General features: G+C 47.5%; 1 protein-coding gene across 5 annotated transcripts in view; it reads right to left on the bottom strand.

Annotated features, from left to right (window-relative positions):
• Positions 1-18,640, bottom strand: part of LOC138364644 (tripartite motif-containing protein 3-like) — a 220,383-nt gene that overhangs the window by 198,697 nt on the left and 3,046 nt on the right. For all 5 annotated transcript variants that reach the window (XM_069324615.1, XM_069324614.1, XM_069324613.1 and 2 more), the window contains exon 2: positions 2,489-2,559. In XM_069324615.1, coding sequence (XP_069180716.1) covers positions 2,489-2,494 — 6 coding nt within the window. In that variant the 5' untranslated portion in view covers positions 2,495-2,559. The remainder of the gene's footprint in view (positions 1-2,488; positions 2,560-18,640) is intronic.

Below are 18,640 nucleotides of genomic sequence, written 5' to 3' on the forward strand. Positions count from 1 at the left end.
ACAATCTTCTCCATCAGCTTGCATGGTATGCAGGTTAGGGACACTGGCCTGTAGTTCAGTGCCTCCTGTCTATCCCCTTTCTTGTATATCGGGACTACGTTAGCTGCTTTCCAAATATCTGGCAGTTCCCCTGTTGCCAGTGATTTGTTATACACTATGGAGAGTGGTAGGCTCAGTTCTCTTGCTCCTTCCTTTAGAACCCAAGGGGAGATTCCATCTGGGCCTATAGCCTTCGTCACGTCCAACTCTAGTAAACACTTCCTTACTTCCCCACTGGTAATCTCAAACTCTTCCAGTGGTTCCTGGTTAGCTATTCCCTCACTTACCTCTGGAATTTCTCCTTGTTCTAAGGTGAAGACCTCCTGGAATTTCTTATTCAATTCCTCACACACTTCCTTGTCATTTGTAGTGAATCCTTCCGCCCCTATCCTTAATCTCATAACCTGTTCCTTTACTGTTGTTTTTCTCCTAATGTGGCTATGCAACAATTTAGGCTGAGTCTTTGCCTTGCTTGCGATGTCATTTTCGTATTGTCTTTCTGCCTCTCTTCTCATCCTGACATATTCATTCCTGGCATTCTGGTATCTTTCTCTGCTCTCCAGTGTCCTGTTATTCCTATAGTTTCTCCATGCCCTTTTACTTTGCTGCTTAGCTAGCCTACATCTTTGATTAAACCATGGGTTTCTCATCTTCATTTCTCTGTTTTCCTTTTGGACTGGGACAAACTTGTTTGCTGCGTCCTTGCACTTCTGCGTGATGTAATCCATCATATCTTGGGCCGTCTTTCCCCTGAGCTCTGTTTCCCATGCTATATCTGTTAGGAATTTTCTTATCCCCTCATAGTTTCCCTTTCGGTATGCTAACCTTTTGGTTTCGGTATCCCTCCTCGAGTTCAATAACCCTTCTTCAATCAAGTACTCAAACACCAGTACACTGTGGTCGCTCATTCCTACTGGGTCCTCAAAACCGATTTCTCTTATGTCGGAGTCGTTCAGAGTGAAGACTAGGTCGAGTCTCGCTGGTTCGTCATTGCCTCTCATCCTTGTGGGTTCTCCGACATGCTGCGTTAAAAAGTTGCTTGTCACCACCTCCAATAGTTTGGCTCTCCACGTATCCTCGCCTCCATGCGGTTCCTTGTTCTCCCAGTCAATCTTTCCGTGATTGAAGTCGCCCATGATGAGCAGGTGGGATCTATTTCTACAGGCAGCAGAGGCTGCCCTCTCCCTCGTGTAACGTCATGCTTGTTAATTCGTTTTCCTGGGGGAGTTCTGTCCACTCGTTTGTCGATTTTTGTTGTTAACCAGAATAGGGGTTTGTTTTGTGGCGCTCACCTTTCTGGGTGCCTGTTCCGATCAATGGCAGATATAGAATGCTCCAAATCACATGTGCATTTCTATGGGCCATTGCTCCCCGTGCCTCTCTGAGGGGGCCAGGTTCTGGCTCGTGGTCCCCGGTAGGCCTAGAACTCCACCCACATCGACTGATGCAAAATAGTTAGGGTATCCATATCAGCCATGGATAGCTCCGGGGAGCCGTAGGGGCTCCCGCCAGAAAATGAGTCTGCCCACGGCTGTGGGGCATGCTGGGAATATTTTTCAAACTGGTGGATGCTCATTGGAAGCCTCAGGCCTCCATCTTGTACCCAAGTTTTGAATCCTACAATATATCTACGAGTGCATTAAGGGGTTATGCGCACCCACGATTGAGTGCATTAAGGCACTATGTGCAGTTCAGAGGGTTAATACACTCAACATAACTAGTTAATATCACCATGATTAATAAATTCACCATCACTGGGTGATAACAATAATACACTCACCATCACTGGGTGATAACAATAATACACTCACCATCACTGGGTGATAACAATAATACACTCACCATCACAGGGTGATAACAATAATACACTCACCATCACTGGGTGATAACAATAATACACTCACCATCACTGGGTGATAACAATATGATTACCCAGTGATGGTGAGTGTATTAATCATATTGTCATCACCCAGTGATGGTGAGTGTATTAATTATGGTGATATTAACCAATTATATTGAGTGTATCATTACCCAGTGATGGTGAGAGTATTAATGATATTATGATTAATACATTCACCATCACTGGTTAATGACAATATGATTAATACACTCACCATCACTGGTTAATAACACCATGATTAATACACTCACCATCACTGGTTAATAACACCATGATTAATACACTCGCCATCACTGGTTAATGACAACACCATGATTAATACATTCACCATTACTGGTTAATGACATCAAGATTAATACTCACCATCATTAGTTAATAACATTATAATAAATACACTCACCATCACTAGTTATTGAAAACATAATAAATACAGTCATTATCACTAGTTACTGTAAACATCATGATTAATATGCTCACCATAACTGGTTAATGACATCAACATGACACACACACTCACCTCTTGTACAGTAAGAATAAAAGTGTTCTTACCATCATTAATGGGCAGAAGTTGTGTTTGCTATCGTCCTTGGTAGCCGAGCAGAGACTGGAAGCCGTATTACCTATTAGGGGAAATAAAACATTTAAGGTTTCTATAACTAAATTTTCCCATCAAAACATAATAAATGTTTAGGAAAAATGTAATAATTTTGTTTATGTATTATGGTAAGAGCAGGTTCTATATTGGTACGGAGTACCAGAAGCATCAAGAGTAAGTATGGGCCAATAGGCCCTTTGCAGTTACTTCCATTCTTCCCTCTCATTTATCCAATTAATACCCAATGTTCCGTGTTCTGTCTTGTGTTGGTCAAAAGTTTGTTCACCTCATACAAAACTGTTGCAACATATCACCTCACCCAAATGCGAGTACATAAGACAAGCTGTTTAATTAGGCATGCATTATGTTCCAGATCCTCATTTTTACCGTACCCGAGTACCTGAAATTTATCACTGTTAAACATCATGTTATTTTCTGCTGCTCAATCGAAAACTTTGTTGACATCTGCTTGTAGTTTTTCAATGTCTTCAGCAGAGGTAATTTTCATGCTGATTTTTGTGTCATCTGCAAAGGACGACACGAAGCTGTGATGTGTATTTTTGTCTATATCAGATATGAGAATAAGGAACAGTAGCAGTGCAAGGACTGTACCTTGAGGTACAGAGCTTTTAACATCGCTTGGACTCGATTTTATCTGATTGACTGTTACTCTTTGTGTTCTGTTCGACAGGAAATTGAGTATCCAGCGTCCTACTTTTCCAGTTATTCTCATTGATCAGAGACTTCTTTTAACAATATAAGAAGAGAAAATAATTGTTTGGAAAGAATTTATTTTCTGTGCACCAAGGGGTTGTCATATTTTAATGCAGAACAGTACAGTGGTTAAACAAAACATGCTGTTCGATTAGACCATTTCAGCAACCCATTATCCATTTCAGTAATTTTCCTTGTATTCCCAGCTCAGCAAGCTGTTCTACCATGATTTCCCTGTTTGCTGTATCAAAAGCTGCTGCTAGGTTGATGAAGACGGCTTGAGGGGAAGCTTCAATATGAGCGAAGTAGTCAGGAAAACAGTGTTGTGTACTGAGCCTCAGGCATAAATCCAAACAGTTGGGGAGACAGGTGCCCCTGTATACGATATGTGAGTCGGTTAAGGACAATGTGTAATTCAAGCACTTTACAAACACATGATGTTAGAGATATGGGCCTATAATTATCTGAGTGTGGTTTGGGGATATGAACAATGACACTCTTTGTCCAAGCATCAGGTAATACTCATTCACTTAACCCTTAAGCTGCAAAACACGTCATATGACTTTTGAGTAACTTACGCAAAAGTGCGCATCACGTCATATGACGTAATGAAGTACCGCGCAAGATTTGAATAGCCAGTGGGGGGTAGTGGGGGTCCCCCATACGCTGCCTAGGGGCTATAGTAAACAGCCGCCATTTTGAAAAAATCCAGCTCCGCCACCAACACGTGGAAAGCCTCAGTTACCCCAGCAGTCACTATGGCAAGCGCACGGCCAAACGCCTCCTGGGCACGCACTACTCAATCACTTACTCAAGAGCAAATAACTAGTGAATTATTTTCTGATGGTGAGGAATGTGATATTGATAACTCTGACACTGATAAGCACTACACACAATTGACCGATGATAGTAGCACAGAGTGAATTTGAGATACAGCCTCCTCCCATTGCGGGGCCTACACGCTCACCAGTACCTCTTCGCCCAGTGTCTACTCCAATTCGTGCACGACCACACAGTTCTTGTACTTATTTAGAGTATGAGGATATTTTGGGCGACGAGTCAGAGGAAGGTGACTCTTTTTCTGCTTTTAATGAGGTGGATTCAGAACATAGTGTTACCATGCCTGTCGCTAGTGCCAGTGGTGTTACCAAGCGAGATTTTGTTGCGTCACCAGCATCTCACCCAGCCAAGCGCCGCCGCAGGGCACCACATGAGGAACCAAGACCCTCAAGTTTGCGTAGCACCCGTACTTTGCATAGACAGGCTTCAGCTCCTGGTACATGGTGTGCAACGATTCTTCGCCGTCGTGCCGGTGTTTCGTCTCGCAGGACACAAGGTGTACTTGTGTAGAGTGATGGTATTACAAACCTTTTCCCTGATACTGGCAAGGACATGTGTGAAATAGACTATTTTACAGCATTTAATGATGAGACGCTCATGGAATATATTGTACACCAAACGAACCTTCATGCAGCTCATCTCATTGGAAAAATATAACAGAATTTTCACGATTACAGCATTGGAAAAACACCACTGTAGGTGAAATATATGTATTTTTGGCACTATGTATGTTGATGAAACATTGTGTAAAACATATTATCTCAGATTATTGGAGCAAAGACCAGACTGTTCCAACACCTTAGTTCGGGAAATATATGTCCCAAGACAGGTTTCAGATACTCCTCAGGTGTCTTCATTTTGCAAGTAATGAAAACCGGACAGAGGTTGATAGACTTTGGAGAGTCAGGCATATTATGAATGAAGTGATTGGAAAGTACAGATATTTCAACGTACCAGCACAGAAGCTGGTGATTGACGAATCCCTTGTGCTTTTCAAAAGACGTGTTGGGTTCAAGCAGTATATTCCCTCCAAACGCAACAGATTTGGATTGAAATTCGTTGTTCTTTGTGACTGTGAAACAGGATACGTGTTACACATGATTCTGTATTCTATTAGCAATGTAGACATTCCCGGTAACGACCAACATGGTTTCTCAGGTAGTGTGGTAAAGTCACTGATGGCACCATGGATGAACAAGGGCCACATTTTATACACAGATAACTACTATACAAGTCCCTTACTAGCTAAGTTCTTGATTGAAAATAGAACTGGAGTGTGTGGCACAGTAAAGCCAAGAAGACGAGAAATGCCAGTGTTTGACAATAATCTTGAAGTTGGTGACTGCCAGCTAAGAAAAAGTGATCAAATACTCTCAGTTAGGTGGAAAGACGAGAGAAGTGAACTTGCTGACAACCGTTCATGATGGTACACTGGTGAAGAGTGGCAAGGTGAACCGAGTAATGAAACAACCAGTATATAAGCCAGATTGTCTTCTTGACTATAATATCAACATGCGTTTGGTTGATAAACGTGACATGATGGTGGGTGCTGTCGAGTGTGTTAGAAAAACATAGAAGTGGATGAGAAAAGTGTTTTTCAATCTGGTTGACGTAAGCATGCTGAACAGCTACAATATGTATCTGGTGAAAACTGGACGTAAACCAAGTTTACGTTCGTTTGGTTTTACACTTGTGACAAAGTTACTAACAAAGTTTGGCAAAGAAATTCCTGGCATACAAAGACCCATCATGAACCCAGTGTTGCAACATGCTGCTACACCCAGGCTCACTTACATGGAGGCCTTTCAAGCACACAGACTAAAACAAACAAAACCAGATACAATAAGAATTCCAGAGAACAACATAGCGCACATAAGAGGTGTCCAGAGACGAAGAGGAAAAAATGCTCAAGGAGCTAAATAAGAACAAAGCAGTTGGTCCAGATGGAGTGTCACCATGGGTTCTGAGAGAATGTGCACCTGAGCTCAGCATTCCTCTTCAACTGATTTTTCAGGCATCCCTGTATACCGGAGTTGTAGCTGATGTGTGGAAAAAGGCTAACATAGTTCCAATCTACAAAAGTGGAAGCAGGGAAGACCCCCTTAATTATAGACCGGTATCATTGACAAGTGTAATAGTCAAAATATTGGAAAAAATAATTAAAACTAAATGGGTAGAACACCTGGAGAGAAATGATATAATATCAGACAGACAGTATGGTTTTCGATCTGGAAGATCCTGTGTATCGAATTTACTCAGTTTCTATGATCGAGCAACAGAGATATTACAGGAAAGAGATGGTTGGGTTGACTGCATCTATCTGGACCTAAAAAAGGCTTTCGACAGAGTTCCACATAAGAGGTTGTTCTGGAAACTGGAAAATATTGGAGGAGTGACAGGTACGCTTCTAACATGGATGAAAAATTTTCTGACTGATAGAAAAATGAGGGCTGTGATCAGAGGCAATGTATCGGACTGGAGAAATATCACAAGTGGAGTACCACAGGGTTCAGTTCTTGCACCAGTGATGTTTATTGTCTACATAAATGATCTACCAGTTGGTATACAGAATTATATGAACATGTTTGCTGATGATGCTAAGATAATAGGAAGGATAAGAAACTTAGATGATTGTCATGCCCTTCAAGAAGACCTGGACAAAATAAGTACATGGAGCGCCACTTGGCAAATGGAATTTAATGTTAATAAATGCCATGTTATGGAATGTGGAATAGGAGAACATAGACCCCACACAACCTATATATTATGTGAGAAATCTTTAAAGAATTCTGATAAAGAAAGAGATCTAGGGGTGGTTCTAGATAGAAAACTATCACCTGAGGACCACATAAAGAATATTGTGCGAGGAGCCTATGCCATGCTTTCTAACTTCAGAATTGCTTTTAAATACATGGATGCCGATATACTAAAGAAATTGTTCACGACTTTTGTTAGGCCAAAGCTGGAATATGCAACAGTTGTGTGGTGCCCATATCTTAAGAAGCACATCAACAAACTGGAAAAGGTGCAAAAACATGCTACTAAGTGGCTCCCAGAACTGAAGGGCAAGAGCTACGAGGAGAGGTTAGAGGCATTAAATATGCCAAAACTAGAAGCCAGAAGAAAAAGAGGTGATATGATCACTACATACAAAATAGTAACAGGAATTGATAAAATCGATAGGGAAGATTTCTTGAGACCTGGAACGTTAAGAACAAGAGGTCATAGATATAAACTAGCTAAACACAGATGCCGAAGAAATATAAGAAAATTCACTTTCGCAAACAGAGTGGTAGACGGTTGGTACAAGTTAGGGGAGAAGGTGGTGGAGGCCAAGACCGTCAGTAGTTTCAAAGCGTTATATGACAAAGAGTGCTGGGAAGACGGGACACCACGAGCGTAGCTCTCATCCTGTAACTATACTTAAGTAATTACACTTAGGTAATTATTTGCCACCAGCTGGAAAGCGTGCAATAGGCCAATGTGATTGCATAGTTTGTAGAACAAAAAAAAAAAAAAGAGAGACCACAGAACCATAAACTAGTGCAAATATGGTGTTAAGTGTGTGCAGTCCCGTTGTGCGCTGTCAACTGCTTCAACGACTACCACTATCTCCAAGACTTCTAAATGTGCAATGATGTTGCAAAAACCTGTAAATAGTGAGTGGATGTGTGTAAATATAATAATGAAAAATGTGAATACATACATGGCGTAATTGAAAACATTTGTGTGTGCATTATTGTGGCACTATTAATCAGGTGTATACTTAATGTATGCAAGTTGCATTATAATTCAACATCAAGTAATATTATATGCAACACAATAAGTGAAAAAGTAGAGTTGAGTATAGTCTTTACTTAGCCAGGTCTCTGTTAAAATAATAAATGATAGTTTAGTACCTAATGCTGTGAGTAGTGCATTTATATCATCAAATTTTTTACCAAGTGATCTGACATTTTGGTTGAAAACTGATAGGCAAGTGTTATTTTGGAGTTTTTTTTTTTGTGCAAAGTTTGGTGTGTAATAGCTGCAGTAGTGATGATCAATATGGTGGTTATTGTAGATGTGTGAGAGCAGATTTAGTTCAGGATCAATATCAGCTTGCATGTAGATGCAATGGAGTCAAGATACAATAAGGCAAGCAATTACACAACAGTAAAATACTATATCTGCTGTAAATATCAAATAACTATAACAAAAAACCAGCGTTGAATGTAATGAAACGCCATTTTCTGGGTGAGTCCCGGAGGCTCCCCGGAGCTATCCCAGGCTGATATGCTAATGTCAGACTTTGGCATCAGTCATGTGTATGGAGTTCTTAGGCCTACCGGGGACCACGGCCAGAACCGGGCCCCCTCAGAGAGGCAAGGGGAGCAATGGCCTATAGAAGCCCCCGTGTAGTTGGAAGCATTCTATGTCTGCCATCGACCGGAACAGGCACCCAGAAAGGTAAGCGCCCCAAAACAAACCCCTATTCTGGTTAAAATTGCTACCTAATACCGAACTAGTGGATAGAACTCCCCAACCGAAAACAAGCAAATTAGTGTGACGTCACACACTGCCGCGCCGCTGTCTGCGCAGCTCCCCCCTCCCCGGGAGGGGGAAGGGGGAGCCCCAGACCCCCCGCGCCGGCTACCCACACCTCAGTTCTTGAGGCTGGATGTCAAAAACGCGAAAAACCGCCGACCGGAGGGAGGGAGGGATGCCGGGGAGCCTCCGGGACTCACCCAGAAAATGGCGTTTCATTACATTCAACGCTGGTTTTCTGGGAGGAGCCCCGTCGGCTCCCCGGAGCTAACTACCCACAGACAGAAAAAGAGGGACTTACCCGGGAGGCGGTCGTCGCTCACCCCTCAACTCGAAGCCGAGACAACTGGCTGCAACCGCCGACCCAAAGCAACACAGGCCCGACGAGGGCCAGGGACATTCACAAGGTAACGAGCAGCCAGGACCCTGTTCGACCGCCAAAATCCCCGCGCCCGAATATCAGACCAAGACATATTCCCAAAGACGGCAGCAAGAGCCGCGAACTTACGAACGTCATGGGCACGGGGATAGACCGCAGGCTGGCTAGACCTAATAACCCTGCGGACGACCTGAGAGACCCGAACCCGCGAACAGGGAAGAAGGGAAACCGGATCAACCCACAGCGCGTCCCCGGACACAGAAGCTGTGGCGCGCAAATAACGGCGAAGCGCCGCAACCGGACACAAAACATGATGCACCCCCGGCCTGACCAACCAAGCATCAACCACCCATGGACCCCTCCGGAACGCAGCAGTCTCATTCTTCGCCAGAAAAGAAGGAGACGGCTGCAAACGAACAAAACTATCACCACGACCAAAAGAGCAGAAACCCCTGCGCCGGAGGAGAGCATGAAGCTCCCCTACCCGACCCCCAGAGGCCAAAGCCAACAAGAAAAGTGCCTTGGAAAAACAATCCTGGACCGAAGGGGCCACAACGAAACGAGGAGATGAAAGGAAAGCGAGCACTCTGTCCAAAGACCAGGACGGCTCAGGCGACGCATGAGCAGGCCGGAGGTGAAACAATGCACGAGACAGCTTGCGAAACGGCGCAGACGTAACATCGATACCGAAAGCAAGCTGAAGCGGCTCCGCCAACGCCGCACGATACGAAGCGACAGTGTTAGGCATAAGATGACGGTCCTGAAACAACCACGAGAGGAAGGACAAGACCACCCGAACAGACAAGGAGCTAACACGACGAAGACGCAAAAAGAAACGGAAGGACCGCCAGGAAACTTCATACTGCCGCCGAGAAGAAGCCCTCAGGTGGGACACCAACAAGGAGGCCACCTGATCACCATAGAGATGATGATAGACTCGAGTCAAAAAAACCATACGCGAAGACTCGAGGAGAAGATCGAACCAGCTACGTGACGTACCGGCCCGATCTGCTGAAAGAGGCGGAGCCGCGGGAAAACCCTCGGGTTCGGACACCGAGCAACCAGCGCCTGAAACCAAGGCTGGGCCGGCCACCAAGGGGCCAGAAGGACAACTCTCCCCTGGTAAGTCTCTAAGCGAGTCAGGACCTGGAGCAACAGCCGAACTGGGGGAAAGAGGTACAGGAACCCCCACCTCGACCAGTCGAGCCGAAAGGCATCGACCCCGACGGCCTCGCAATCGGGGAAGGGCGCCGCATAAACGGGAAGACGCCGCGACCACGCCGACGCGAAGAGGTCCACCTCGGGGCGCCCGAACGTCTGGCAAAGCCAACGGAAGGACTCGTCGTCGACCGTCCACTCCGTGGAGAGGGGAACGAAGCGAGACAGGGCGTCGGCCAAGACGTTGGACACGCCCCGTACGTGAACCGCCAGGAGAGCCAAACCCCGAGAACTCAGCAGACGAGTCACCCGAAGCGACCAACCCCAAAGAGACAAGGACCGCATCGAACCCCCGCGGTTCAGGCAATGAACCACCGGAGAGCAGTCCGAATGGAGCCGAATCGTCGATCCGCGGGCCACCCGAATCCTCCCCAGAGCAAACCACACTGCCGCGAACTCCCGCACCGTACTGTGAGCTCGACGGAAGGACGGATCCCAACGCCCCTGGCCGGCCTGGTGAGCACTGGTCACAAAACCCCAGCCGAGAGACGACGCATCCGTGTACACATCGAGCGAGGGCTCGGGTAGGCGCCAAGGCACTGAACCCCGAAAAACCCGAAGAGGAAGCCGGTGACGCAGCAACCGACGCAAGGCCCCCGGGGGTCGAACTCTGCGATCGCGAGAGAGGCGGAAGGGGGAACCCCGAAGGAACCAGAACAGCCGTCGAAGCCAAACCCGACCCGGCGGGTAGACCACCATCGCGAAGTTCAGGCTCCCGCACAGCCCCTCGAGCAACCGCCGGGTGACCCGAGGGCCCTCCAGAAACAGACGAAGGCGGGACCGCAGCCGCAGGAGAGACTCCGGAGGGAGAGACAAGGAGGCGGTCCGAGAGTCCCACACGAGACCCAGCCAAGTCCGAACCTGAGAGGGAACCAGATGGGACTTCCTCCAGTTCACCAAGAACCCGAACCCGGCGAGCTGGGAAAGAACCAAATCCCTGGCTAGCAAGCAAGCTGACTGGCTGGGAGCCCAAACCAGCCAGTCGTCGAGGTAGGCCAACACCCGAACACCTAGGAGACGCAAACGAGCCACCACAACCCGTGTAAGGCGTGTGAACACGCGAGGTGCCAGGTTCAACCCGAACGGGAGACAACGAAAGCGGTAACTCAGACGCCCCACTACAAAACCGAGCCAGTCCCTGAACCGCGGATGAATCGGGACATGCCAATAAGCGTCCCGGAGGTCCAGGGACACCATCCAAGCACCCGGCTCCAAGAGGAGCCGAACCTGAGACAGCGTAGTCATCCGAAAGGAGGGGCAATGAACCCAGGGGTTCAGACGGGACAAGTCCAGAATGAACCGCAGGTCCGCGCAGTCCCGTTTCGGAACCGGAAACAGACGGGAAACCCATCTGAGGGACGACGTTGTTTCGACGACGCCCAAGCGTACCCACTCCAAGACGACTCGACAGAGCGCAGGGGAAGAAGCCTGCCCCGCCAGCCCCGACCCCCCAAAGGGGGGAGGGGCCACCCAACGCCACCGCAGGCCGCGAGACACGACCCGAAAGGCCCACGAATCGTGGGACCAGGCGCGGGCGAACAGCGCAAGCCGCCCCCCCATCGCCCCGTCAAAGGGGCAAACCGCGAAAGGGCCGGCGACCCTTACGAGACCCAGAACCCCGCACAGCGCGAACACCGCGCCGACCAGACGAGGGAGGGTCCGCAGGAGGAGCCAACCCCAAACCTGACACCAGAGGCCTACCACGACGAGAGGAACCCCGAGCCCTGGCACGACCTTTCCGGGAAGACCCACCCCGGGACCCCCGGAAAACCAACAAGTCCGACATCGGACGACAAGCCGCCGACGCAGCCTGAATAAACTGCGCCACGGCCGACTCCCCAAACAGGAGAGGACAAAAAGGTGAAGAACGCCTAAGAGCCAGAGCCCAAGCAGATTCCACGGAGGAACCCAGCACCGCCTGCCGACACGCGAGACGGGAAGCATAGAACAGGGAAACCGCATCCCGCAAAATCGGCGTGAACAGCTTCAACAAGGCAGCCGACGAACGCGCAGCCGAGGACAAGGTGCCGGACCCCGGGACGGACCCAAGCGTCCCCACATCCTCCACGAGCCAATCCGAAGACAGCTCCAGGAGGGAAAAGAACCGCAAGGCCGAACACAAAAGGCCCCGAGCGCGCAAGTCCTCCGCCACGAGCGCCGCCGAAAGGGAGGGAACCTGCACATGGAGCTGAATAACGCCCACATCGCGGGGAAGGGCAGGGGCAAACAAGCACTCATTCAGGTACTCAAGTCCACCCCCCAGGAAAACCTGAAGCACCGTGGAAGCTTCCCGCCACTCCAGCGTGCGGGAACGACAGAAGGAATGCCAGGAATCCAGACCAAACAAGGGGCAGTCTGCTAGCCAGGATGACTCCGGAACCTCGTAACGGAGCCAGAAAGGGAACGAAGTCCCAAACCTGAACGTGGACGGATCCATTTCCGAGGCATAATCCGGGTCACGCAGGAGGTAAGCTGCAAAGGCCGCGCGCACCACACCAGGTTGGATGCGATAAGCCGAAAACCTCCTGAAGGACGGAACCGACGTACCCGGGGGAACACGGAACCGTACCCGGGGAGGGGCCGACACCAAATCCAACTCGTACGCAGAGGGGGGGAAAGAAAACCCCACTCCTTGTAACAATAAGCCCCGCTCAGTGGGAAGAAAAACCCAGGCGGGGTCCAGCGGGGCCCAAGGCCCCCAAGTCAGCCCCTCCCCAGCCTCGAGGTCCGTCACCACAGGACCCGAGGCCGAGTCCTCTCCCCAAGCCCCGACCCCACAAGACAAGGACGGAGCAGCCGGAAAAGCTGGAGGAAGGGGGGCCCACTGGTCAGACCCGGAAGCTTCGGCCGGGAGACAAGACTCGAATGCCTCTGCCGCCCCCCCGGAAGGGGCAACCCCCGAAGCTGCCCGAGTCTCGAGATCAAGTAACCCCTGCTCCGACCCCGAAACCCTCAGACGCTTCGGGGCCGGAAGCAGGGGCGGGGGACCAGAACGAACAGAAGGGGAAGGACGAGGAGGTGCGGACTGAACCAGGATCGAAGCGACCCCCACCCCCAAGTCCGGGTCTCGAAAAGCAAAGCGGGGCAGCCCCGGGGCATCCGGGGAAGCAACCAACCGAGCGCGTTGCAACAGACGAAACCTAGACTGCAACGCACGTGCCGCCTGTACCCGAATAGAATCATCAGAGGATTGGGTAAATTGAGTCACAAGCAAGCAGCAACACTCACAGGACTCAGGGTCGAAAGTATCACCGACCCAACAGGCCGCGTGGCAGAGGCAAAAACAATGAGGGTCACCCTGAGACAAGGGGACCGAGCAACCCTCAAACTCGCACACAGCGAGTGGGGACTCCGGGGTCACATCCATCGGACCCACGCGCCCCCTAGGGGATTCCCAGGGTCCTGAGCGTTTACTTTAAGAGGACTCGCGCTCAGGTAGTCCCAGGCAGGGTGCTGCAAACCGGCGCCCAAAACTACCAAGCAAACTTCTAAAGCTGAACCCCAGGGACGTGTACACTCACGGGGACCTAGCAGGGGGCGCCACCGAGGAGAACAGTGGAAGGGCAAAAACAAACTGAATAAAATGACAGAACCCCCCACCAGGCAAAAAACAAAAAGAAAAACAAAACCCCGCAAGAGGACAGCGAACCCCAAGGAACAGAGCCGGCCGCGATGTCGGGAATTACAAGCTGAGCAGCACCCTGCGCCCCTACCAGTGCAAACTGCCTCTTACCTGCCGGTAACAAGGGAGAACAGAACACCCAAGAGCCCAACAGGCGGCCGAAAAACCGAAAGGTAAAACGGACCAGCAGAGGCAGACCCCGAGGAGCCTGTGGAAGGTGGCCCCAAGCCCCAAGGGCAGTACTTACAGGGCACCTAGGGAAGGCAGCCCTAGGCGCATGCAGCCCGAGTACTGAAGATAACTCCTGGCTCTCGCACCCACAAAACTAACACCACACTCAAAGCACAGTGCAGTAGCGACACCGGAGCCAGAGCACACGACCACCGCCAATAGCATCAGCCTCAAGAACTGAGGTGTGGGTAGCCGGCGCGGGGGGTCTGGGGCTCCCCCTTCCCCCTCCCGGGGAGGGGGGAGCTGCGCAGACAGCGGCGCGGCAGTGTGTGACGTCACACTAATTTGCTTGTTTTCGGTTGGGGAGTTCTATCCACTAGTTCGGTATTAGGTAGCAATTTTAACCAGAATAGGGGTTTGTTTTGGGGCGCTTACCTTTCTGGGTGCCTGTTCCGGTCGATGGCAGACATAGAATGCTTCCAACTACACGGGGGCTTCTATAGGCCATTGCTCCCCTTGCCTCTCTGAGGGGGCCCGGTTCTGGCCGTGGTCCCCGGTAGGCCTAAGAACTCCATACACATGACTGATGCCAAAGTCTGACATTAGCATATCAGCCTGGGATAGCTCCGGGGAGCCGACGGGGCTCCCCCCAGAAACACACACAAAAAAGTCAAATAAAGATCACTGTAGTTAGACAAGAAGGATACACAAGTAAAAACAAAAATCAATAAAGATTGACAAGAATAATGTTCAATAACAATATGGAATTAATGAAGACAAAAAAATTACAAGGTTAATCTTAATTAATTAATACTGACTTAAATAATCATAAAGTAATATAATCTTAATGATAATTAACTATAATTAGCTTAGTTATGATCCAATAATTAATATATACTTAAGAAAAATATGAACTCAATTAATTAAATCCAATAAATGACTAATATAAATCAAAATACCATTAAATTTAAAGATAACAGAGTAAGATAATACATTTGAGTAAGATTTTACTAAGATACTGAGGTAGATGCTTACATAAGTACATGGAGACTTTACTGAGATGTTAGGAACTTTTATGGATGAGAGAGCATTATTTAACCAATAGAGTGAAAGACAGCACCTTGGACAAGGTTAGGCCAGGTTAGGCTCAGACACTCATGAGATATTTTCAGTATTGACATTGGAAAGATTGGAATGTTGATATCTGGTTGATTAGATTCTGGGAGTTCTTCTACTCCCCAAGCCCAGCCCGAGGCCAGGCTTGACTTGAGAGAGTTTGGTCCACTAGGCTGTTGCTTGCAGCGGCCCGCAGGCCCACATATCCACCACAGCCCGGTTGGTCCGGCACGCCTTGGAGAAAATGATCTAGTTTTCTCTTGAAGATGTCCACGGTTGTTCCGGCAATATTTCTTATACCAGTACTCGCTAGGAGGATGTTGAACAACCATGGACCTCTGATGTTTATACAGTGTTCTCTGATTGTGCCTATGGCACCCCTGCTCTTCACTGGTTCTATTCTGCATTTTCTTTCAAAATGAAGAACCTTCATTTTGAATCAAAATGAAAATCTTCCAAAAAACTGAAGACAAAACTCACGAGAAAAACACAGAAACCACAATGGTGCCCCCAGCACCAGGCCAGGAACCCCGATAGAACCCCAGCACTGGACCAGGCACCACGATGGGACCCCAACACCTGGCTAGGCACCACAATGGGATCCCAACACCTGGCCAGGCACCACGATGGGACCTCAACACCGGGCCAGGCACCATGATGGGACCCCAGCACCGGGCCAGGCACCTGAGCCAGGCCATCCACCCAAAATGGGATGAGACACAAACTCCAGAAACCTGCTGCGAGCCATACCCAATTGTCTGAGTGTCAAACAAGAAAGCCCCTGAACCCCAGGATGCACTACACAAAATATCTTTGGATGGTTGCCAGTATATGGATAGTCACCAGTAACTGGACAATTGCCAGTGACCAGTCACCAATGTCTGGTTACTAGCATCTGGATGGTCACCAATATCTGAATGGTCACCATTATCTAGAGGGTCACCATTATCTAGATGGTCACCAGTATCTAGAGGGTCACCATTATCTGGATGGTCACCAATATCTGGATGGTCACCATTATCTGGATGGTCACAGTATCTAGAGGGTCACCAGTATCTAGAGGGTCACCAGTATCTAGAGGGGTCGTCAGTATCTGGACAGTTACCAGAAACTAAACAGCTGCCAGTAACTGAACAGCTGCCAGTAACTGAACAGTTGCCAGTATTTGAAAGATTGCCACAATTTGGACAGTCACCAGTCAATTGTCACCAGACAATTACCATATCTGAACAGGTCCCAGTATCCGGACAGTTGCCATATCTGGACAGGTGCTAGCATCTGAAAGGTTACCATTATCTGGACAGTCACCAGTAACCAGACAGTTGCCAGAAACTGGATGGTTGCCACTATCAGGACGGTTACCAGTAACTGGATGGTCACCAATATCCAGATGGTTTCCAGTACCTGAATGGTCACCAATATCCAGATGGTTTCCAGTACCTGAATGGCCTTCAATATCCAGATGGTTTCCAGTACCTGAATGGCCACCAATATCCTGACAGTTACCACTACCCAGCCGCCAGCATCCGGACGGTCGCCATTATTTGGATGGTCACCAATATCTGGAAGGTCATCAGAATTTGGACATTTGTCTGTATCTTTCTCGGTTAACCAGCAGAGGCAGTACCCTCACTTTCCAGGTCGATGATTAGATCAATATAGTCCAAACACTAACAATTTGATAAGTCAATGTCCAAGCCCCAGCAATTCCATAGGCCTATGTCCATACGCCAACACTTGCATAGGCCTATGTAAGACAATGGTGGAGCATACAGCACTCAAGTACTTATGGTGGATGATGAGAGTGCGAGGAACAAGGACCTGATTCACGAAGCTCCACGTATTTCTTCGTCAGTAGGTTTGCTACGAAGGTTCCCAAGTGCCGGCTAAGAATGCGCCAAAGGGCGATTCAGAGAAGTAAACTTACAAAAGATTTCTAAGCAGTTCACTTAGGTCTCGCTAGATGTCACTATGCTTTTAGTTTGACCAATCAGAGAGAAGGTAACATTTTTCATCTTACAGCTGTAGCCAATCACGACGCTGCCATATCAGAGCTTATCCGTGACCACTTGCGACATATTTACATCAAATTTTCTTATAAAATTAGTATATTTTGAAGTAAAACAATGTTTTTTTCAACTTGTACAGTCAGCACCGACATTGTAGTATACAAATATGTTACATTTTTTGTTTACCTACATATTTCTAAGAGATAGTGTATAGCTCCCCTTCTCGCTCCCAAGACTTGAGGAGTGATGGTATCTATTTACGTATATATTTACCTAAATTTACCCAAGGGCCACTATCTATCTAGTGGACTCGACAAGGATAAAAAGCCCGGGGCTTGTTAAGTCTCGCTAATTGTCCTAATGATATTTTCTAGCTGGATTTTGGCAGGTACGGCTTCAGCGGGTAGGCAGTTCCATGGGTTTTAACCATCTGGGTAAAAAAAACATCTGTTTTCAGTCTTACTTGAGAGGACATACTTTCCAACACTATATCTGTGATTGCCCTGTTACAGTATCAGTGACTTCATACCAGATGATATGAGGCACTTTGAGCTCTGTAATTACTTCATACACTCAGGAATATTGAAGATATTCTTGTGCTGTACCCAGATTTTGTCAGTGGGAGCTAATAGGTCAGCCTTAAGTATTTTGTTCTCTCCTGATTCCATGTATGACTGGCCGTCCTGTGAGGTGAGGATGTTGGATGAGTTTGTACCTGGTTTTTTATCTAGACTATTTATTTATTACTATTATTTATTATTTATAATTATATATACAAGAAGGTACATTGGGATTGCGAGGCTACATAGCATAGTGATTACATTCTTGTAAAGCCACTAGTACACGCAGCGTTTCGGGCAGGTCCTTAATCTAACAGAAAATTTTAAGTAGTAAATACTAGCAAAATTTATAAAAATGATAACAGGTAATGTACATGGTAAGAAAACAAAGAAAAAAAGATGAGAGAAATTAGAAGGTATATTAAAGCACATAGGTAGCTCAGATTGATTGCATTAACAGCTTGAATGATAGTTTAACAAAAATTACAAGGCACAACACACCATATTGCTTCACTGAAAAGAAGACAGCAATGATCACAAAGGTAAAATTGTTTGGATTAAGTACATGAAGATTGGAAGATTGGGTAACACTAGATACAGACCAAATTTAAAGCACAGTGTAGGAAACTATGAAGATGAAATTAGGTACTTTTTGGTTTGGTTTTTGAATGAGGTAAAAGTCTGACAGCTTTTCAATTCATTAGGGAGTGAGTTCCATAGACTAGGTCCCTTTATTTGCATAGTGTGTTTACACAGATTAAGTTTGACTCTGGGGATATCAAGGAGATATTTATTTCTGGTGTGGTGATAATGGGTCCTATTACATCTGTCCAGGGAGAGTTTCAGAGAATGGACTATATGGTCCTTCATACAGAATAGGGAAGCAGCACATTGCTGTGTATGCCTAAGCATGTTAAAAAAAATACATTGTTTGAGAGGAGTCTTGTAGA

This window comes from Procambarus clarkii, chromosome 14 (assembly GCF_040958095.1).
Source record: "Procambarus clarkii isolate CNS0578487 chromosome 14, FALCON_Pclarkii_2.0, whole genome shotgun sequence".
NCBI classification, from domain to species: Eukaryota; Metazoa; Arthropoda; class Malacostraca; order Decapoda; family Cambaridae; genus Procambarus; species Procambarus clarkii.